General features: G+C 42.7%; 1 protein-coding gene across 1 annotated transcript in view; it reads left to right on the top strand.

The window, feature by feature from the left end:
* kif6 (kinesin family member 6) overlaps nt 1–17127 on the top strand; it is a 238135-nt gene that overhangs the window by 154454 nt on the left and 66554 nt on the right. Inside the window, exon 15 of the mRNA XM_073832589.1 lies at nt 15452–15507. Within this exon, the coding sequence (XP_073688690.1) occupies nt 15452–15507 (56 nt within the window). The remainder of the gene's footprint in view (nt 1–15451; nt 15508–17127) is intronic.

Genomic DNA, 17127 nt, shown 5'->3' with positions numbered 1-17127 from the left:
ATATCTTAGATTAAAGTCTGCCATCATGGCTAGATAAAGTTCTAATTCCTCTCTGCGATTGGGGAAAACTAAAAGCAATGACGAATTCGGTAAAAGCAGGTTTCGTTGTAGCCTGGGATCTGAAGTTAAGTAGGACTGCCACGTCGCCACAGTCAATCGTCTGCCTGTCAATCACGGGTCGTGGTAACAGCAGTGCAGCAGGTTAATGTCTTTACCTGAGATGATGTCATATCTTATTTTGGGAGACACTGAAGCAGCAGCGGGTGGAACGAATGGTCTACCGAAAACCTGGGCCTTCAGAGCCGTTGAGAGATTGAACGCTGCAGGAGGAAATGACGTAGCGGCGTTTTGGAGCGGAGTCTGAACTGGAGATGTTGCGAAAGTCGACGTGGCAGGAAAAGTGGAGAGTGCAGCAGAGGAAATTGAATCGATGACTGAAGGGGAGACTGAGACGGAGGCGGAAGACGTCGCGGGAATATATGGTTTGGGTGCGCGCGAAGCGAAGGCTGACTGGAAGAAGCCCAGACTAGTTTCGAAACATTTGACGGTTTCGGCGAGCTGGAGAAAAGCCTTAAGAGTTGCGCGTTTGCGCTGCCCGAATCCGGGCTTGGCGAAGGAGAGGAGGATTTAGCCGAGCGTTTTCGTCCTGTTTGAGGGGCTGGGCTGCGTTGCCATGGTCGCCTTGGACACGTCGGATGATGAAGCCGGAAGGCTACCCAGCGTGTTGGAAGCAAGGAGGATGAGGTCATCGTGGGTCAAGTCGTTGCTGACGAGGATGCCGGAATCCAGTAAGGTGGCCGCGATATTCTCGGGAGGCCACTGGACCCAGGGAGATTCCTTAGAATGCGCATACTCCGGTGCAGGGAGGCGGGCGAAAGAGGAACGGAGTCTTCGTCAGAGATTGCAAGATCAACGAGCGGTTTTTGAAACATCTTGAGCTGCTAGAGGAATCGACCAGACGGAACTTCGGGTACGACACCTAGGGGCAGCAGGATGGAAGAGTAAGTTTTGGACTTTTATTCAAGGCGTCAAGCTGCTATTGGTTGACGAGATAATCATGAATTAGAGTCATCCTGGTAGAACTTTACGCTAAAGCTTTCATTTCCGTTTTTTTTTTTTTTTTTTTTCGGCGCGCTATTGATAAGATAATCATCACTAGAAATAGGGCTGGGCGATAAATCCATTTTATAGATTAACTCAAATGTGTAGTTTACATCGATTTGATTGAATGAAATTCGGTTTTCTCTTTAATATCCGCCAACGCTCCTCTCTGGGCTCCAGCAGTTCCGAATGGGCTCAGCCCTCCCCCGCGCATTCACCATATTAGAAACACACAATTATATATTTGTATTCAGAAAGGCACTGAAGACAAATAATGGGAGCCACTAAAGGGATATGATTAGCTGCTTGCTAGCAAGTTAGCCGGACCCGATCAGCATATTTGTGTTTGCGCTGAGGGGAGCTTCAAAGGTTTCTACGTGTTTTTTAGTGTTGGGCGATATCATGGGCGTCGGAAGCAAAATAAATGTGGGTGGGTCCTCCTTTAATGTCTTTTTACACAGTGCAAATAGGCCATCTTTACAAATATTACAAAAGACAACTATTTAAGAACATTTTCAGTGGCGTAGGTGTTACGACGAGTAACACATTGCTTTTGACGCGGGAGACCCGAGTTCGCGTCCGCCATTTGGTGAAATCGTTTTCGAAATCGTCTCCCTTTTCACTTATCATATCACATCGGAAAGGCATTTGTTTTCAATAAAAATGAATGAAATAATCGAAAAGTTGAAATAAAGTATTAGGTAGGGTTAGGTGTATCTGAGCAGAAGTTAAGCTGCTTTGTTTACTTAGCTGTGTCGGGGATGCAGCAGGCTTGAGCAACTATTGAAAACCCGGAATGAGTTTAATGTATATGGACTCTGAATAAGCCAAGTGGAATGAATTTGAGGAAACAGCAGCATGTAATTTAAGGCTGTAGCTAAATGAAATTTAATTTATTAAAGCATTCCTCATACAATAGATTTGACTGAGTCTGATGGCTCTCTGAAAAGTGCACAGACATATTCCCTGAATTAGAGAAGGTAAAAGTGGGTGGGTCCAATATCATTGGTCTTCAAAAGTGGGTGGGTCTTGTCCCACCCACGTACAATGGTTCCGACGCCCATGGGCGATATGCTCAATTTTCTTATCGTCCTATCGTCAGCCTGTGAGATCGCCGATGCACGATACTATGGTGCTAATTTATTTAATAATATGTGAATATGTCAATAATAAATTCTTTATTCGTTTTGTAAGGGTAGTGCATGTGACTTGTGACACAGTTGTGCGTGCACAGTCCAGAGCGCTGACGGTACTTTCGGTTTCATTCTCTGCTATCTTCAGGGAGCGGTAAATGTGCGTGCGTGAATGTAAATGAATGTATCTTTCTTTACCCGTCATATTGCGATAATGTTACCGCTGTATGTCTGATCTTTGTCATCAGTTCATGTTGTATTTCAGTTCATATAGAATGAGGAGAAGCAATGTGCATGTAATTCACGTGCGTATGTTTAGCGCCATTTTATCGCATCGTAATTCTAGTTAACGCATACAGATGTTACTGAGGTGAATGTTTATGTTTACTATATACAGACGGATTCTGATATATCATATTTATTTCAGCCAAAAGCACATTTTACTATTTATGTTATCCTAATGACTGTCTACACTTAAGTCTACACTTAATCTATGTACACTGTATGATGAATAAATCTCTTACCCATTTTCACTGCACACATCTGCGGCACTATCTACGCTATGCTTGTGTTTATACCGCGGAAGTTTCTGAAGTATCCTAGAACCGACTCTCCGCGCTGCATCGCTAAAGAAAGGTGCCTTTTTGGCGCATAATAATAATAATTGTCTTACTATCGTCAAAGGCATCAGCAACAGGCGATATCTCTGACTATCGTCGATACACGATACTATTGTCTATCGGCACAACCCTAGTGTTTTTGCAACGTAATATATCACGGACATATCTCACGAATCCTTTCATAAACAAAGTGTAGAGAGAGTGTAAATAAGAGATTGATTGTACAGTAGCCAGCATCGTTGGTTATAATAGAGCTTTGTGATATTGCGAACCAAGATGAGTAACAGCTTTTAATAATTTTAAAGGGAGTTTGTAAATGAGATATTGATTTAATACAACAGTTAAATAAACAAGAAGTTATTAAGTGACTTACATTGTCTGACTATAACACTATCGCCTAATTTTGCTCTATTTTGTGGTCAAAAGTAGTCTGAAACAAGTAATCTAAACCGCGAGTGTTTATGAATGAACGTGCGTCTTTAAAGGAATCTAGTGAAATGATTTCCCATTCATAAAAACCAGCGGTTCAAATGTATTAATGATTATGTCATTAAATCAGTGTCTTGCTGCCACCTAAATCATTTAATATTTCTGTATTCAAAATTTTATATTTTTAAATATGATATAACTGCAAGAGAAAAGCATGGAAATATAATAAGAATGGGGACTGGTGGAAAGCGATCACTGATGCAGTTGCATTGTGTATTGCAAAATATATGGTGCCCATATATGGGGGCATATTTGCAGCATTTAATGAGAATAAACAAACACCAAACAAACACTAAGAGGCAGGCAGAAATCGTGGTCAAAAACAGGCAGAAAGGTCGGGGCTGGCAGCGAGAATCAAACACGGGAGGGAGTCCAGGAATCACACACACGGGAAAACAAACACGGGAAGAAACGCTCAGAATTACGACCATGAGGAACAATAAGACTTAGCCCGGAAGTGTGTGTTTCAGTGGCTTAAATGCATGAGAGTCAATGTGAAAAAGGTGTGTGCAGCAATCAGTGCAGTGGGAAACGAGGAGCAGGTGAATGCAGTGATTAGTGCAGTGGCTTGTGGGGAATGAAGTCCATGATGTGTAGTGCAAGAGTTAATGATGACAAGACGACCAATACGTGACAGAGCCCCTCCCCAAGGAGCGGCTTCCAGACGCTCTAACCACCTAATGAAACCCGGAGGGTGGTGGAGCGGAGGCGGAACAGGGGGAGGGATGGAGGGCCAGGTCCATGTGGGGGTACTGGAACTATGAACTGAGGCGGAGCCGACGGAGGGAGAAGCCATGGCGGAGGAAGGGTTGGCTCCTGCATGGGGCCGACCGACGGAGGTGGAGCCGGTGGAGCCCGAGGGAGAACCGGAGAGTCGACGATCCTAGGTGACACCGAGGATCCGGAGGGCCAAGGCGGAACCCAAGGCTCTGGCGACCCCGGCGGAGATGGAGGTCCGGAGGTACGCAGCGGAGCCGGAGTGACAGAGGATCGAGGCTGTGCCCACGGGAGGGAGGAGGTCCACAGAGCCGGCAGGACGGAGTGACGAGGCGCAGCCGGAGGAGTAGAGTCCAGAGGCGAAGGTGGGGCGACGACTGACCGGGGCGGAGCCGGAGAGACGATGGAGCCCGGAGGAGCTGGTGGGCCGACGGCCGACAACGGAGACGAGGGAGCACAGAGCCGGGGTGGAGCCGCAGGGTCGGAGGGCCGAGGTGGAGTCCAGGACTCTGAGACTGGAGGTGATGGTGAGGGATCCTTCAGTCTGGACACCGATGGAGACTGGCAGTCCCACGGCAAGTCCTCTGCATCGAAGGTGGGTTGTGGGTGAGCAGAGGGACTGTCAGGAGACAGAGGTGGTGGGACTGGAGCAGTAGGGAGGGTGGGTGGGAAACTCGACAGTCCATAAATGGCCTCCGTGGCCTGAACCGGGCAGACAGGAATCTCAGGACGGCTGGACGGAACCAGCGGAGGCTCTGGAAGGCTGGGCGGAACCAGCGGAGGCTCTGGAAGGCTGGGCTGAACCAGCAGAGGCTCTGGAAGGCTGGGCTGAACCAGCGGAGGCTCTGGAAGGCTGGGCTGAACCAGCGGAGGCTCTGGGAGGCTGGGCGGCACCAGCGGAGACTCTGGGAAGGTGGCCATCTTGCAAACAGGCTCTGGAAGGGCGGCCATCTTGCGAACAGACTCTAGAAGGGAGGTCATCTTGTGAAAAGACTCTAGAAGGGAGGCCATCTTGCTTACAGACTCATGCGAGGCAGCCATCTTGGCCGGGAACTCAGGAACAGAAGCCATCCTGGCAACAGGCTCAGGAAGGGCGGCCATCTTGTGAACAGGCTCAGGGTTGGCAGACATCTTATGCTGTGGCTCTGAGCTGGAACTTACTGTGGGAAGATGGTCCTCCTCCACAATTCCCACAGTAAAAGGAGAGCCACACAACAAAAGAGCAAGATCCATATAATATTGCAAGGTCCAGTTAGGTTCAATCATGGGCATGAGTGAAGCCAATGGCTCTAAGAGTCCTCCACGGAAGAAAATCATCAGGCATCCATCATCCATAGTAGACTGATTAGCCAATTCGATGAAGTCCATCGCATACTCCTCAATAGTCCGCTCACCCTGCTTGAGACGCATGATCTGTACAGTGGTGTTCGTGCTGGAACCAGATGACACCATACTCGCTGCTGGATCCTTGTAGCGTCTTCTGTCACAAGGAGGGTCAGAGACGTGCGGATCCATTTGCAGCATTTAATGAGAATAAACAAACACCAAACAAACACTAAGAGGCAGGCAGAAATCGTGGTCAAAAACAGGCAGAAAGGTCGGGGCTGGCAGCGAGAATCAAACACGGGAGGGAGTCCAGGAATCACACACACAGGAAAACAAACACGGGAAGAAACGCTCAGAATTACGACCATGAGGAACAATAAGACTTAGCCCGGAAGTGTGTGTTTCAGTGGCTTAAATGCATGAGAGTCAATGTGAAACAGGTGTGTGCAGCAATCAGTGCAGTGGGAAACGAGGAGCAGGTGAATGCAGTGATTAGTGCAGTGGCTTGTGGGGAATGAAGTCCATGATGTGTAGTGCAAGAGTTAATGATGACAAGATGACCAATACGTGACACTACGAAACATTTTGGTTTATTCACATTAATGTTTCTTCTGCTGTAGTCTCTCCTTGTTCTGGGTCCGAGTCCGGTTCGTACATGTTTGGCTAAATACGGGTCCTCTCTCACTCTTGCTCATGTTGCTTCTCTTCTCTGTTTATTGCCATACGCAAACCAGAGACGTCTAGGCTGCGCCCCCTTCTGGAGTTGAGCGGGAAATTGGAGCTCATTTTCATGTAAGGAAACTCTCAATTTGTTTTCGTTTTCAACTTCAAAATCATTCTACAATGCTGTCTTACCTATCCTTGAAAAGGGCGTTTGATCTTCTTTGTATGTTCACTATGTAAACACTGGGTCGGTACTTCTGCAGTGATGTAGGACGATTTTGAAGTTGGGGAAGAAACGAGATGGGACTTTTTCAACATATCCTACTATACTGACCTGGATCACACAGACTACGCATGCGCATCGCAGAGACAAAACAAGCATTAGAGGTTAAATATTATATAAATTGTCAATTTGTTTAGAAAATAACCGATCTTTTCGCTAGATAAGACCCTTCTTCCTCAGCTGGGATCATTTAGAGCCCTTTGAAGAGGCATTTAAACTGCATTTTGTAAGTTTAAACTTGGGGGCACCATACATATCCATTATATGGAGAGAAATCCTGAAATGTTTTCCTTAAAAAAACAATTTCTTTACGACTGAAGAAAGAAAGATATGAACATCTTGGATAAAAAAGGGGGTGAGTACATTATCTTTAAATTTTTGTTCTCAAAGTGAACTAATCCTTTAAAGCAGCTGGTAATTTGCATTGCTCTTAGTAGATTGTGCTGGTCATTATGGAAAATATCTGGCTGTGTCTGTGTTCTTTAATATGTGCATTGTCAATAAATCACATGCATAATTTTCCCCTCCCACTGGCGTTTTTTATGGTATTGCCCTCTAACATTAATTTGCCCTTTTAAATAATATTTTTTTTATTAACACATATTCCTACTGTAATTCATAGGTAGTTAAAAAAAAAGTAATGAATTATAAAAGAGAAGGAAACAAACAACACAGAGTAATACAGAACACTCACACAAACACCCTGTTTCCTCATGGGGACCTGAGAAATGTCCCCACAAGGTCAAAATCTACTGGTATTCCTATCCTTGTGGGGACATTTGGTCCCCACAACGTGATGAATACCAGGTACAGTATACACACACACACACACACACACACACACACACACACACACATATATATATATATATATATCCAGTCATGTGAAAAAGTTAGGACACCCTATTGAATTTCATGGTTTTCCATATAATAAAAAAATCTGGTCCTTGGCTGGTCTTAAAATTTAGAAAACAAAACCTCAGATGAACAACAACACATGACAAATTGCACCGTGTCATTATTTATTGAACAAAAATAAAGCCAAAATGGAAAAGCCATGTGTGACAAAGTTAGGACACCCTTACTGTTAACATTTGAATAAAGAGGGTAAATAACAGTCAAGCACTGCTAATCAAATACAGGTCGCTCCCAGAAGTCATCACTGGTGGCGTTTCATTGTAAACGGCACATTCACTGACAGTGACTGGATTCGCCATTTTCGCATGACACAAACTAAATACATAAAAAAATGAAACCTCAATTATAAGTGTTACCTAGGCTACATCGTACTCTGTTTAAGTAATAAAGTTGAGATGGTAGAGAAAGAAAATATTAAAGAATACCAGAATAGCAGAGTAGAAATAGGCCATTAAATTTATTATGTGCATATCTATTATTTTATCAGGTCTGTGCAGCCATTGTGGAAGTTCTCGCAAAATATCTAATTCACATCCCAAAAGGAAATGCTGCTTTGGAAGTCATACGAGGTTTCGAGACCAGATGGGGTTTTCCGCATTGTTTTGGTGCAGTAGATGGCACTCACATTCCAATAAGAATGGCCCAAAAGAATTCCAGAATGACTACTACTGTCGCAAAGGATTTCACTCTGTGGTTCTTCAGGGATTTGTTGACCATCAATACAAATTTATGAATGTGAACTTTGGATTTCCAGGAAGCATTCATGACGCACGTGTGTTTGTCAACTCGCAGCTTTACAAACTAGGCAGAGAAGGACTTCTGTGTCCTCAAGTGCAGCGACAAATTGGGGGAAAGTCTGTGCCTGTTGTTATTCTTGGAGACAGTGCATACCCAGCGCTTACCTGGCTGATGAAGCCTTTCAGTGACAACAGACTACAAACTCCAGGAAGAAGAGCACACAACTATCACCACAGCCGGGCAAGAATGGTCGTCGAAAATGCTTTTGGAAGATTAAAAGGCAGATGGCGTATCCTCCTCAAAAGGAACGACACCAGAATTCAAAAGCTGCCCAATTTAGTGATTGCGTGTTGTGTTCTCCATAATCTGTGTGAGACTTCGACACACACCTGATGAATGAGGTGGACCAAACAGCTGACGCTTGTGAAACTGGCAGTGACAATGATGACGCATGTGTAGTTCGCAATGCCTTTGTTGAATATTTTGAGTTATAAAATAACCAAATCTGACATGAGATGATACAGGATATAGATACCTTGTAAATATTGTTGTAAATACTCAAATATATTTTATTTATAGCTTTGACAAACAGTTTAACAAAAGTAACAAGAAAAATATCTTAAGCTAAACTGAAATAGAAATGACATTTAAATATACATTTTATGTTTTTGCAATCCAAATGGTTACCAACATTTATATTAATTTATAAAACACAAGATTTACTACAATTTAAACAAATTTCATATTTTAGACAATCCAACTCACTTTAGCCCAACAGGGTTCTATCTTTATGTAACAAATTTGCTATGTTTAAACTGTAATACATTTACAATACATTTGTTTAAAGCACTTACAGGTTCTGTTCCCTTATTTTCAAATGTATGTGTAGGTTCTAGTGTGAGAATTGTTTTGTGGCTCTTGTGGTTGAAACATTTGACCTAAAAGGGCAAAGAGTCTCTCCTCATGTTCGCGATCTTCTCTACGGCGCCTCTCTTCTCTTCTTTCAGCAGCCTCTTCTCGTTGCTCGACCCACATCATAAAGTCTTTTTTGGCTGCATCTTGATACTCACAGAAATGCTTCATGATGTTTTCTAAGTCTTCTGCTTTTCGTCTTCTCTTGGGTGTCCTGGAAACAGAGCTGGCTGATGCACCTGATGTCTGAAAAACAAATACAAGTTTGTGTGTTACCAAATAACTATTTTAAATGATAGATTTTGTGCTAACAGCAATAAATCATGCAATGCTGCAATGTAATTTATTACTTATTTATTATTGTTAGTAATTAATATTTTATTGCAACATTTCTGATTAAAATGCTCTTTTTAAATGTTAATTAAAGAATGCTGAATTTGTATTATTATTATTATTTAAATTACACAACTGTTTCCAACATAAATGACAACAATAAATGATAAATCATTAGAATGACTTCTTAAAGGTCATGTGACACTGAAGTAATTATGCTAAATATTCATCTATGCATCACAGGAATATAAATAAATTTCATATTGATGCATCCAAACATTTATACAGTTATTGTCACGGTAAATTAAGGATGAATAAGGGAGGTCTGGGTCCAAAAGCAGGTAAGAAATAATATTTAATAAAACAAACAAACTAAACAAACAAACAAACCAACAAAAGGCCAACACGGCACAAACACGACTAGAGCAAGACTTGAGCAAGATGACATCGAAACAGGAAACATGAAAACATGAAAACAATGCAGACTCACCAGGGTAGTGGAAGTGTGGAGATTATAAAGACACTGGTGATTGTGAACAGCTGGGGAATAACAGGTGACATAATCAGGACAAGTGAACACTCAGGGAAGTGCAGTGCAGGGAAGGGAAAACAGCGACCCCAGGTGGCTGAGGGAAACCCCACAGCCCCGATCATGACAGTACCCCCTCCCTACGGAACGGCTTCCAGACGTTCCCAAAGTCTGGAGGGAGGAGGTACGGAGGAAGGCAACTCAGGGGGAGGGATGGCGGGCCGGGCCCATGCAGCGGAGTCACGCGAGCAGGCCTTGCCGCCCGCGGAGCCTCAGCGGACGCCGCCGCATTAGGCACGGAAATAGCGGACGTGGCCGTGTCAGGCACGGAGATAGCGGACCTCGCCGCGTCAGGCACGAAGATAGCAGACGTCGCCGCGTCAGGGACAGGACGCGCAGCCGCCTCAGCGCCAGGAACAGAGCGCGCGGCCGTCTCCGCACCAGGAACAGAGCGCGCAGCCGCCTCAGCGCCAGGAACAGGACGCGCAGCCGCCTCAGCGCCAGGAACAGGACGCGCAGCCGCCTCAGCGCCAGGAACAGGACAAGCAGCCGCCTCAGCGCCAGGAACAGGACGCGCAGCCGCCTCAGCGTCAAGAACAGGACGCGCAGCCGCCTCAGCGCCAGGAACAGGACAAGCAGCCGCCTCAGCGCCAGGTACAGGACGCGCAGCCGCCTCAGCGTCAAGAACAGGACACGCAGCCGCCTCAGCGTCAGGAACAGAACGCGCAGCCGCCTCAGCGTCAGGAACAGAACGCGCAGCCGCCTCAGGAACAGGGAAAGTGGAAGCCGCCGCCTTTCCACGAAACTCTGTCTCCACCCCCACCGCAAAGAAGGGGCGCCTTCGCATCTCCTCGGCGACACGGGCCTCCATCGCCAGGCAGGCGTAGATGTAGTCGAAGCGCGCTGCCGACGCCGCCTCAAAGGACATCCCCTCCGTCTTGGGAGCAGAGGGGATGGTCACCGCCCCCACCGCCGCCTCAAAAAAAATTTCTTCCCCGCTGGACCCATCTGTTGAGTCTGCATTCTGTCACGGTAAATTAAGGATGAATAAGGGAGGTCTGGGTCCAAAAGCAGGTAAGAAATAATATTTAATAAAACAAACAAACTAAACAAACAAACAAACCAACAAAAGGCCAACACGGCACAAACACGACTAGAGCAAGACTTGAGCAAGATGACATCGAAACAGGAAACATGAAAACATGAAAACAATGCAGACTCACCAGGGTAGTGGAAGTGTGGAGATTATAAAGACACTGGTGATTGTGAACAGCTGGGGAATAACAGGTGACATAATCAGGACAAGTGAACACTCAGGGAAGTGCAGTGCAGGGAAGGGAAAACAGCGACCCCAGGTGGCTGAGGGAAACCCCACAGCCCCGATCATGACAGTTATTTATGTATTTTAATTAAAGGGCAAACAAATCACCAAACATGTAAAAACTATTTTAATACCTGTTAAATTGAAATATATTTCCATGAGCAATAACTAATATAATACATATATGTATCTGAAAACATTTGAACAGTAACTAATAATTGGTTTTAGTAGTCTGAATATTAACCATGGTATTATAACAAATAAAAAATGGTTTGTAATTTTAGTAATGGCAAACACATTTAAGGGGTTTCCTGCAAAAACTATAGTTTAACCATGCTATTTATTAAACAGATACAATAAATACTTACCGATGAGGAGGAGGATGACTCCTCGCTGACAGAAGTATTCTCTTTATCTTGTTCGGTTTCGCTGGGCAGTAGGCCTGTGTCATCAGGTTCTTCTGTCTCCTCCTCGGGACCCAAGTCGGCAGCAGTGTCAACAAGTATGGTAGGTTCGACACTTGGACGATCTTTAAGAATTGGGTCCAAAATATCAAAAATGGACAGGTCTGTCGTTCTGCCCCAGAGCAGGCATTATTATCTTTCACAGCTTTATAATCTTTTTTGGCTTTTTTCAGTTTGTCCCGTAGCTGACCGGGCATTCGTTGATACCCAGCCTCAGCTAATTTCTCAGTCAGTTCTTTAAACACTCGGTTGTTTCTGACCGTGCCGTCGAATTTGTCTTGAATATTTTTTTCTGACCATAATTGTAAAAACAATACAGTCTCCTCATGATTCCAGTTCACAAGCTTTCCATCTTTTGACATTTCTTACTTTTGAAGTTCTTGACGTTAACGTTAACTTACTTCTCACCGACTGCTGTTTACACCACGCGCGTTTCCTGTTAGCGGCTTGACGTAATTTCGGCTTGCTCGCTGATTTCTGATTGGCTGTCTGTTGCTAAGCGTCCAGCAGCAACAAGCAAACACCGCTCCGTTTCACACTGAACAAACTTAGCACCGCATTGCGGGGTTAACACCGCAATTGTGGTGCTAACCCTGCTCCGGAGCAGGGTTTCATAACCCCGGGTAAAATCCGGTGCTAACACCGCTTTCAAATTACAGGTGTGAAACGCGCCTTTACCCGGGGTTAAAAGCGGTGTTTAGAACGCAGATAACCCAGGGTTAAGCACAGTGTGAAAAGCCCTAGGGTGTCCTAACTTTGTAACACATGGCTTTTCCATTTTGGCTTTATTTTTGTTCAATAAATAATGACACGGTGCAATTTGTCATGTGTTGTTGTTCATCTGAGGTTTTGTTTTCTAAATTTTAAGACCAGCCAAGGACCAGATATTTTTTATGATGTCCTGATATGGAAAACGTCTCTAGGTTACATATGTAACCCTGGTTCCCTGAGAAGGGAACGAGACACTGCGTCTCTGGAGGGCACTATTGGGGAATGCCACAGTGTGACTCGTGTCTGAAGTATATATAAAAACTACATGAAATGGCCGTCGACAGCATATGACGTCACCATGACGCAACTGTCGCTGCCGGTGCGTTACTACCGGGTGACACAGTATAAGGAGGCGCCGATGCAAACACACATCCGCTTTAAAGTCTGAAGCTTCTCATCCGAAGCATGGCGAAGAGTCCAGAGGACGCAGTTTCTCGTTCCCTTCTCAGGGAACCAGGGTTACATACGTAACCTAGAGACCCCCCATCGTGGAGACATGCTTCAATTAGTTTACTCCTAAAAGAAGATAAAAAATTGCTCATCTTATAGGCCTATTAGTCTCCTTAATGTAGATTATAAGATAATGGCAAAAGTTGTGGTCCGCAGATTGGAATCTAATCTTCCTAAGGTAATAAATCCTGATCAAGCAGGCTTTGTGAAATCCAGGCATGGTTCGGATAATGTACGTTGTGCTCTTAATGCTATACATTATTTTCATACTCAGAAAAAGACATCAATGATATTATCTTTGGACGCCAACAAAGCTTTTGACCACGTGAAGTGGCCCTTCTTGTTTTTAGTTTTGGAAAAATTTGGATTAAGCTCTAATTTTATTCATGTTATTAAGCATCTCTATTCAGATTCTATTGCCTCCATCAACACAAATGGTTTGATGTCCGAAGGCTTTCCAGTACGTAGAGGTTGTAGACAGGGATGTCCCCTATCACCCTTATTGTTCACATTATTTATTGAACCTCTGGCAGAGTCTATCAGGACTTATAATTAAAGGGAAAAAACACGTCACCTCTCTGTATGCAGATGACGCTCTTTTATATTTAGAGAATTTACAGACCTCTACTTCTGCAGTTCTGACTTCTTTAGCTTTGTTCAGCACTGTGTCAGGTTACAAAGTTAACAACAAAAAGTCTGTTTCTATGTCTTTTATTTACTCCCATAATCCTCCGATACAATTTGCTTTTGAGGTTTCTTAAAAAGGTTTTAAATATTTGGGCATTTTCCTCACTCCTGATTTGAATAATTTGTTTGAAGCAAATTTTTTTCCTTTAGTTCAAAACGTTAAAAAAAGATTTAGAAAAGTGTACCCCTTTGCCAATTTCCTTTCTTGGGAGAGTTAATGTCATCAAAATGAACATACTTCCTTGACTTAACTAAACTTTGTAAACCAAAGGATCTTGGGGGTCTCTACTTACCCAATTTCCAGCTTTATTACTGGGATGCTCAACTCAAAATGATAACAAGCTGGGTTATGAATAAGCAGGATGCTCTGTGGATTGATTTTGAATCTTTATTTTGCCATCCAAGAAGATTAGATTGTTTATTAATAATATAACTCAGATAAACTCCTCTCTTACTAACAATTTAATTATCTATAATAAATTATTGGTTTGGAATGATGTGAAAAAACATTTGAATATCCCCCAAATTATATCCAACCATTCAACTCTGGCTTTGAACCCGGACTTTCCCGCTCAGATTAGGTTTGTCTAACTTTTTAGGAATGTTTACCTCTGAAATTTTGAGATCATTTGAACAAATTAGAACAGAGTTTGATATTTCCTCAGAAGACTTTTTCAAATATCTTCAAATTTGGCATTTTATAGAGTCTCTTTTAATACAAAACAAATTCCGATTCAAATTATCGGAACTGGAAGAAACCATATTGTCAGTAAATTCTTTCAAAGGGCTTATTTCAAAATGTTATGCCTTACTAGCTTACTCTGATTCCAAAGATTCTTTGAAACCACTTTGGGAACGGGACCTAGGAATTTTGTTTAATTCTGAAGATTGGACCAAGATCTGCAATGGTATCTTTCCAAAATGTACCTCGATTTCCATACATGAACAAAATTTTCTATTTTTCCACAGAATTTATTTTACACCTGTTCATCTGCATAAAATGTTCCCAGGTTGTTCCGACCTCTGTTTTAAATGCAAAACTTGTAAGGGCACATTTTTTCATGTATTTTGGTCCTGTGTTCACATCCAACCATTTCGGAGAGGGGTTCACTCTGCAATCCAGGAGATAATAGAAAAACATTTTATTTTACCCCCCTCACTTTTTTTGTTGAATGACATTCCTAAAGACCTTTTTGACTCGGACCTCAAATCTCTGTTTACTACCCTTATTTCTGGCTAAGAAATGTACAGTATATTACTAAAATGGTGTACATCTCAGATTCCAACTATTTCCATGTGGATTTCTCAGTTGTTCTTCCTTTGGAGAAATTAACTTATGACCTCAACCACAGGACAAATTCAGGAGACTTTGGAAACGTCTCCAATTTATTAAGAATAATGCAGAATAATAATAATAATATTAAACAGCCAATAAGCAGCTAGTTAATAGTGAGAACTGGTCCTTAAAATAAACTGGTCCTTAAAATAAAGTGTTACCATAAACTTTTAATTTACACATTTACATTAAATATGCCACTCTCATGGAGAGTGATGGAGTTAAGCAGGCAACCCTTTGCTGTCCCCTGCAAGAAACTGTGCTGGCTGTTTGTGTCGTCCATGGCCAAGTCTGCAACTGTTGTCCAATGTTTAACTCAAATACAATTAATTGATAGTATTTGTATGATTATTCAGGATCCCCAAAATACATACAAAAATATAAAGCAGCTAAAGTGAATGAGCCACTATTGTAAAACAGCTCTGTTTTGGGGTGCCTGAATGTGTTTGTCAAAACATTTCTTTGGTCTTGAAGACTGTTTGTAGACAAAGTCTTGAAGACTGTATGTAAACATCATTCATCAGGACAGTACTAATCAACATGCAATCCCTTTTATTTTGTTAAAACTGTTAACTGTTATTTTGCAGACTCTGCAAGGTGTGTGTAAACTTTTGACCACAAATGTACAAGGATTTTCACATCGGCCATTTCATTTTGCAGGTTTGTTGAAGCCAAAACACTTGGTGAGCAAGTGAACCAGATCAGGACCAGAGTTAGTAAGTAATCTCTTCACTTTTTTGTAGCCAAATTTGGACTCTTGTCATTAAGCACATACATTTTAACTTCAACTTCAACTTAGTTACTGGTAGTGTGGTCCGTGTTGGTCTTGATGTCGCAGTGTAGTGATGGGGACACTAAAAAGCACTGACCTTAAGATGGGACATTAAACTGAGGTCCTGACTGGTAGGATGTCCTTTGGATGAAGAAACATTTTCTTAATGCAGGTTGCTGTCTAACACGATTTTCCCCTTTAGAGTAACAGGATATAATTAGCCCTGATCATCAGCTGTTTTTTAAAATTTGCTAATGGATAATAGTGCAAATATATATATATATATATATATATATATATATAGGGGGGGGGGGGTAAAAGAGGTGACTGACACAGGCTGCTCCACACAGCAACAGAGAAGACTCGGCTGAGCGAAAAAAGACTTCACTGTATCACTATTTTTGTTGAATAGATTTTTGTACCTTAACTGGGTTCCGGAGGCAGTTAATAACTTTCGGGAAGCGGAGTTTGATCGGGAGATTATTCCATTAGGGGCCGTTTACATGACGCGCGGTACAGTATGCGCGCTCATAATGGAAGCGACGCGGTCGTGACGCGCTCGTTTTTCCAGGCTTCTTTACCATGGAGAGGCTTATGCAGTCATCAACCACTGTTGTCCTCTGTAAACGTCCAGGGCAGCGTTTCCCAAAAGCATCGTAAGCTTAAGTTGATCGTAGCTCCATTGGTTTCAATGGGTCTACGATGTACTTAAGCTTACGATGCTTTTGGGAAACGCAGCCCAGGCCTTTTTATGTTGCTAAACACACCAGTGTGTGTGTGTGTGTGTGTGTGTGTGTGTGTGTGTGTGTGTTTGTTTTTTGTTTTCTCTCAGAATGTACCAAACTGTTGATTTGGCCACTCCTAGTGTTCCTGCTATCTTTCTGATGGATTTCTTTTGTTTTTGAAGCTGCTTCCAGTTACAACAGGCACACATGGAATCAACTCCAGACCTTTTACCTGCTTAATTGATATAAAACAAAAATGAAGGAGTAGCCCACAGCTGTCAATGAAAGTGCTTTTGAGTGAATTGTCCAATTACTTATGGTCCCTTATTAAAAGGGGGTAGGTACATATAAAATAGCTGTAATTCCTTAACCTTTTCTTCAGTTTTGATGAGAATACCCTTAAATTAAAGCTCAGAGTGTGCAGTTTAAACCCATATTCATTATATAACTGTATATGTTTTGGTCAACAGATAAAAAAAAAAAATTGTGAGAGTGTCCAGATATATATATATATATATGGACCTGACTGTATATTCTTACCCCCGGTTTCAAAGACAAGGCTTAAGGTTAGTCTCAGACTAAAATGCATGATTCAGCTGTCTCAACTGAAAATATCTTGCTCTGACATATCTTAAAATATGTCAGTACCATTGTTCTGTCTCAATATGCACACCTGTAACGTTCTCTTCTAAGGCATTTTCACAAAAACAGCTGCTTAAATGTCTTAATTTAACTAAGGCCTAGTCTTGGCTTAAGCTAACCCAGGTGAAAAAAAAATAATAATAAAATACAATTTTTTTAAGTACACTTAGTGCACTTCCCTAATGTACTTAAAGTGC

Source organism: Garra rufa, unplaced genomic scaffold (genome assembly GCF_049309525.1).
Source record: "Garra rufa unplaced genomic scaffold, GarRuf1.0 hap1_unplaced_004, whole genome shotgun sequence".
NCBI lineage: Eukaryota > Metazoa > Chordata > Actinopteri > Cypriniformes > Cyprinidae > Garra > Garra rufa.
Note: the sequence above shows the minus strand (reverse complement) of the source record. Positions and strands in the feature narration are given on the sequence as shown.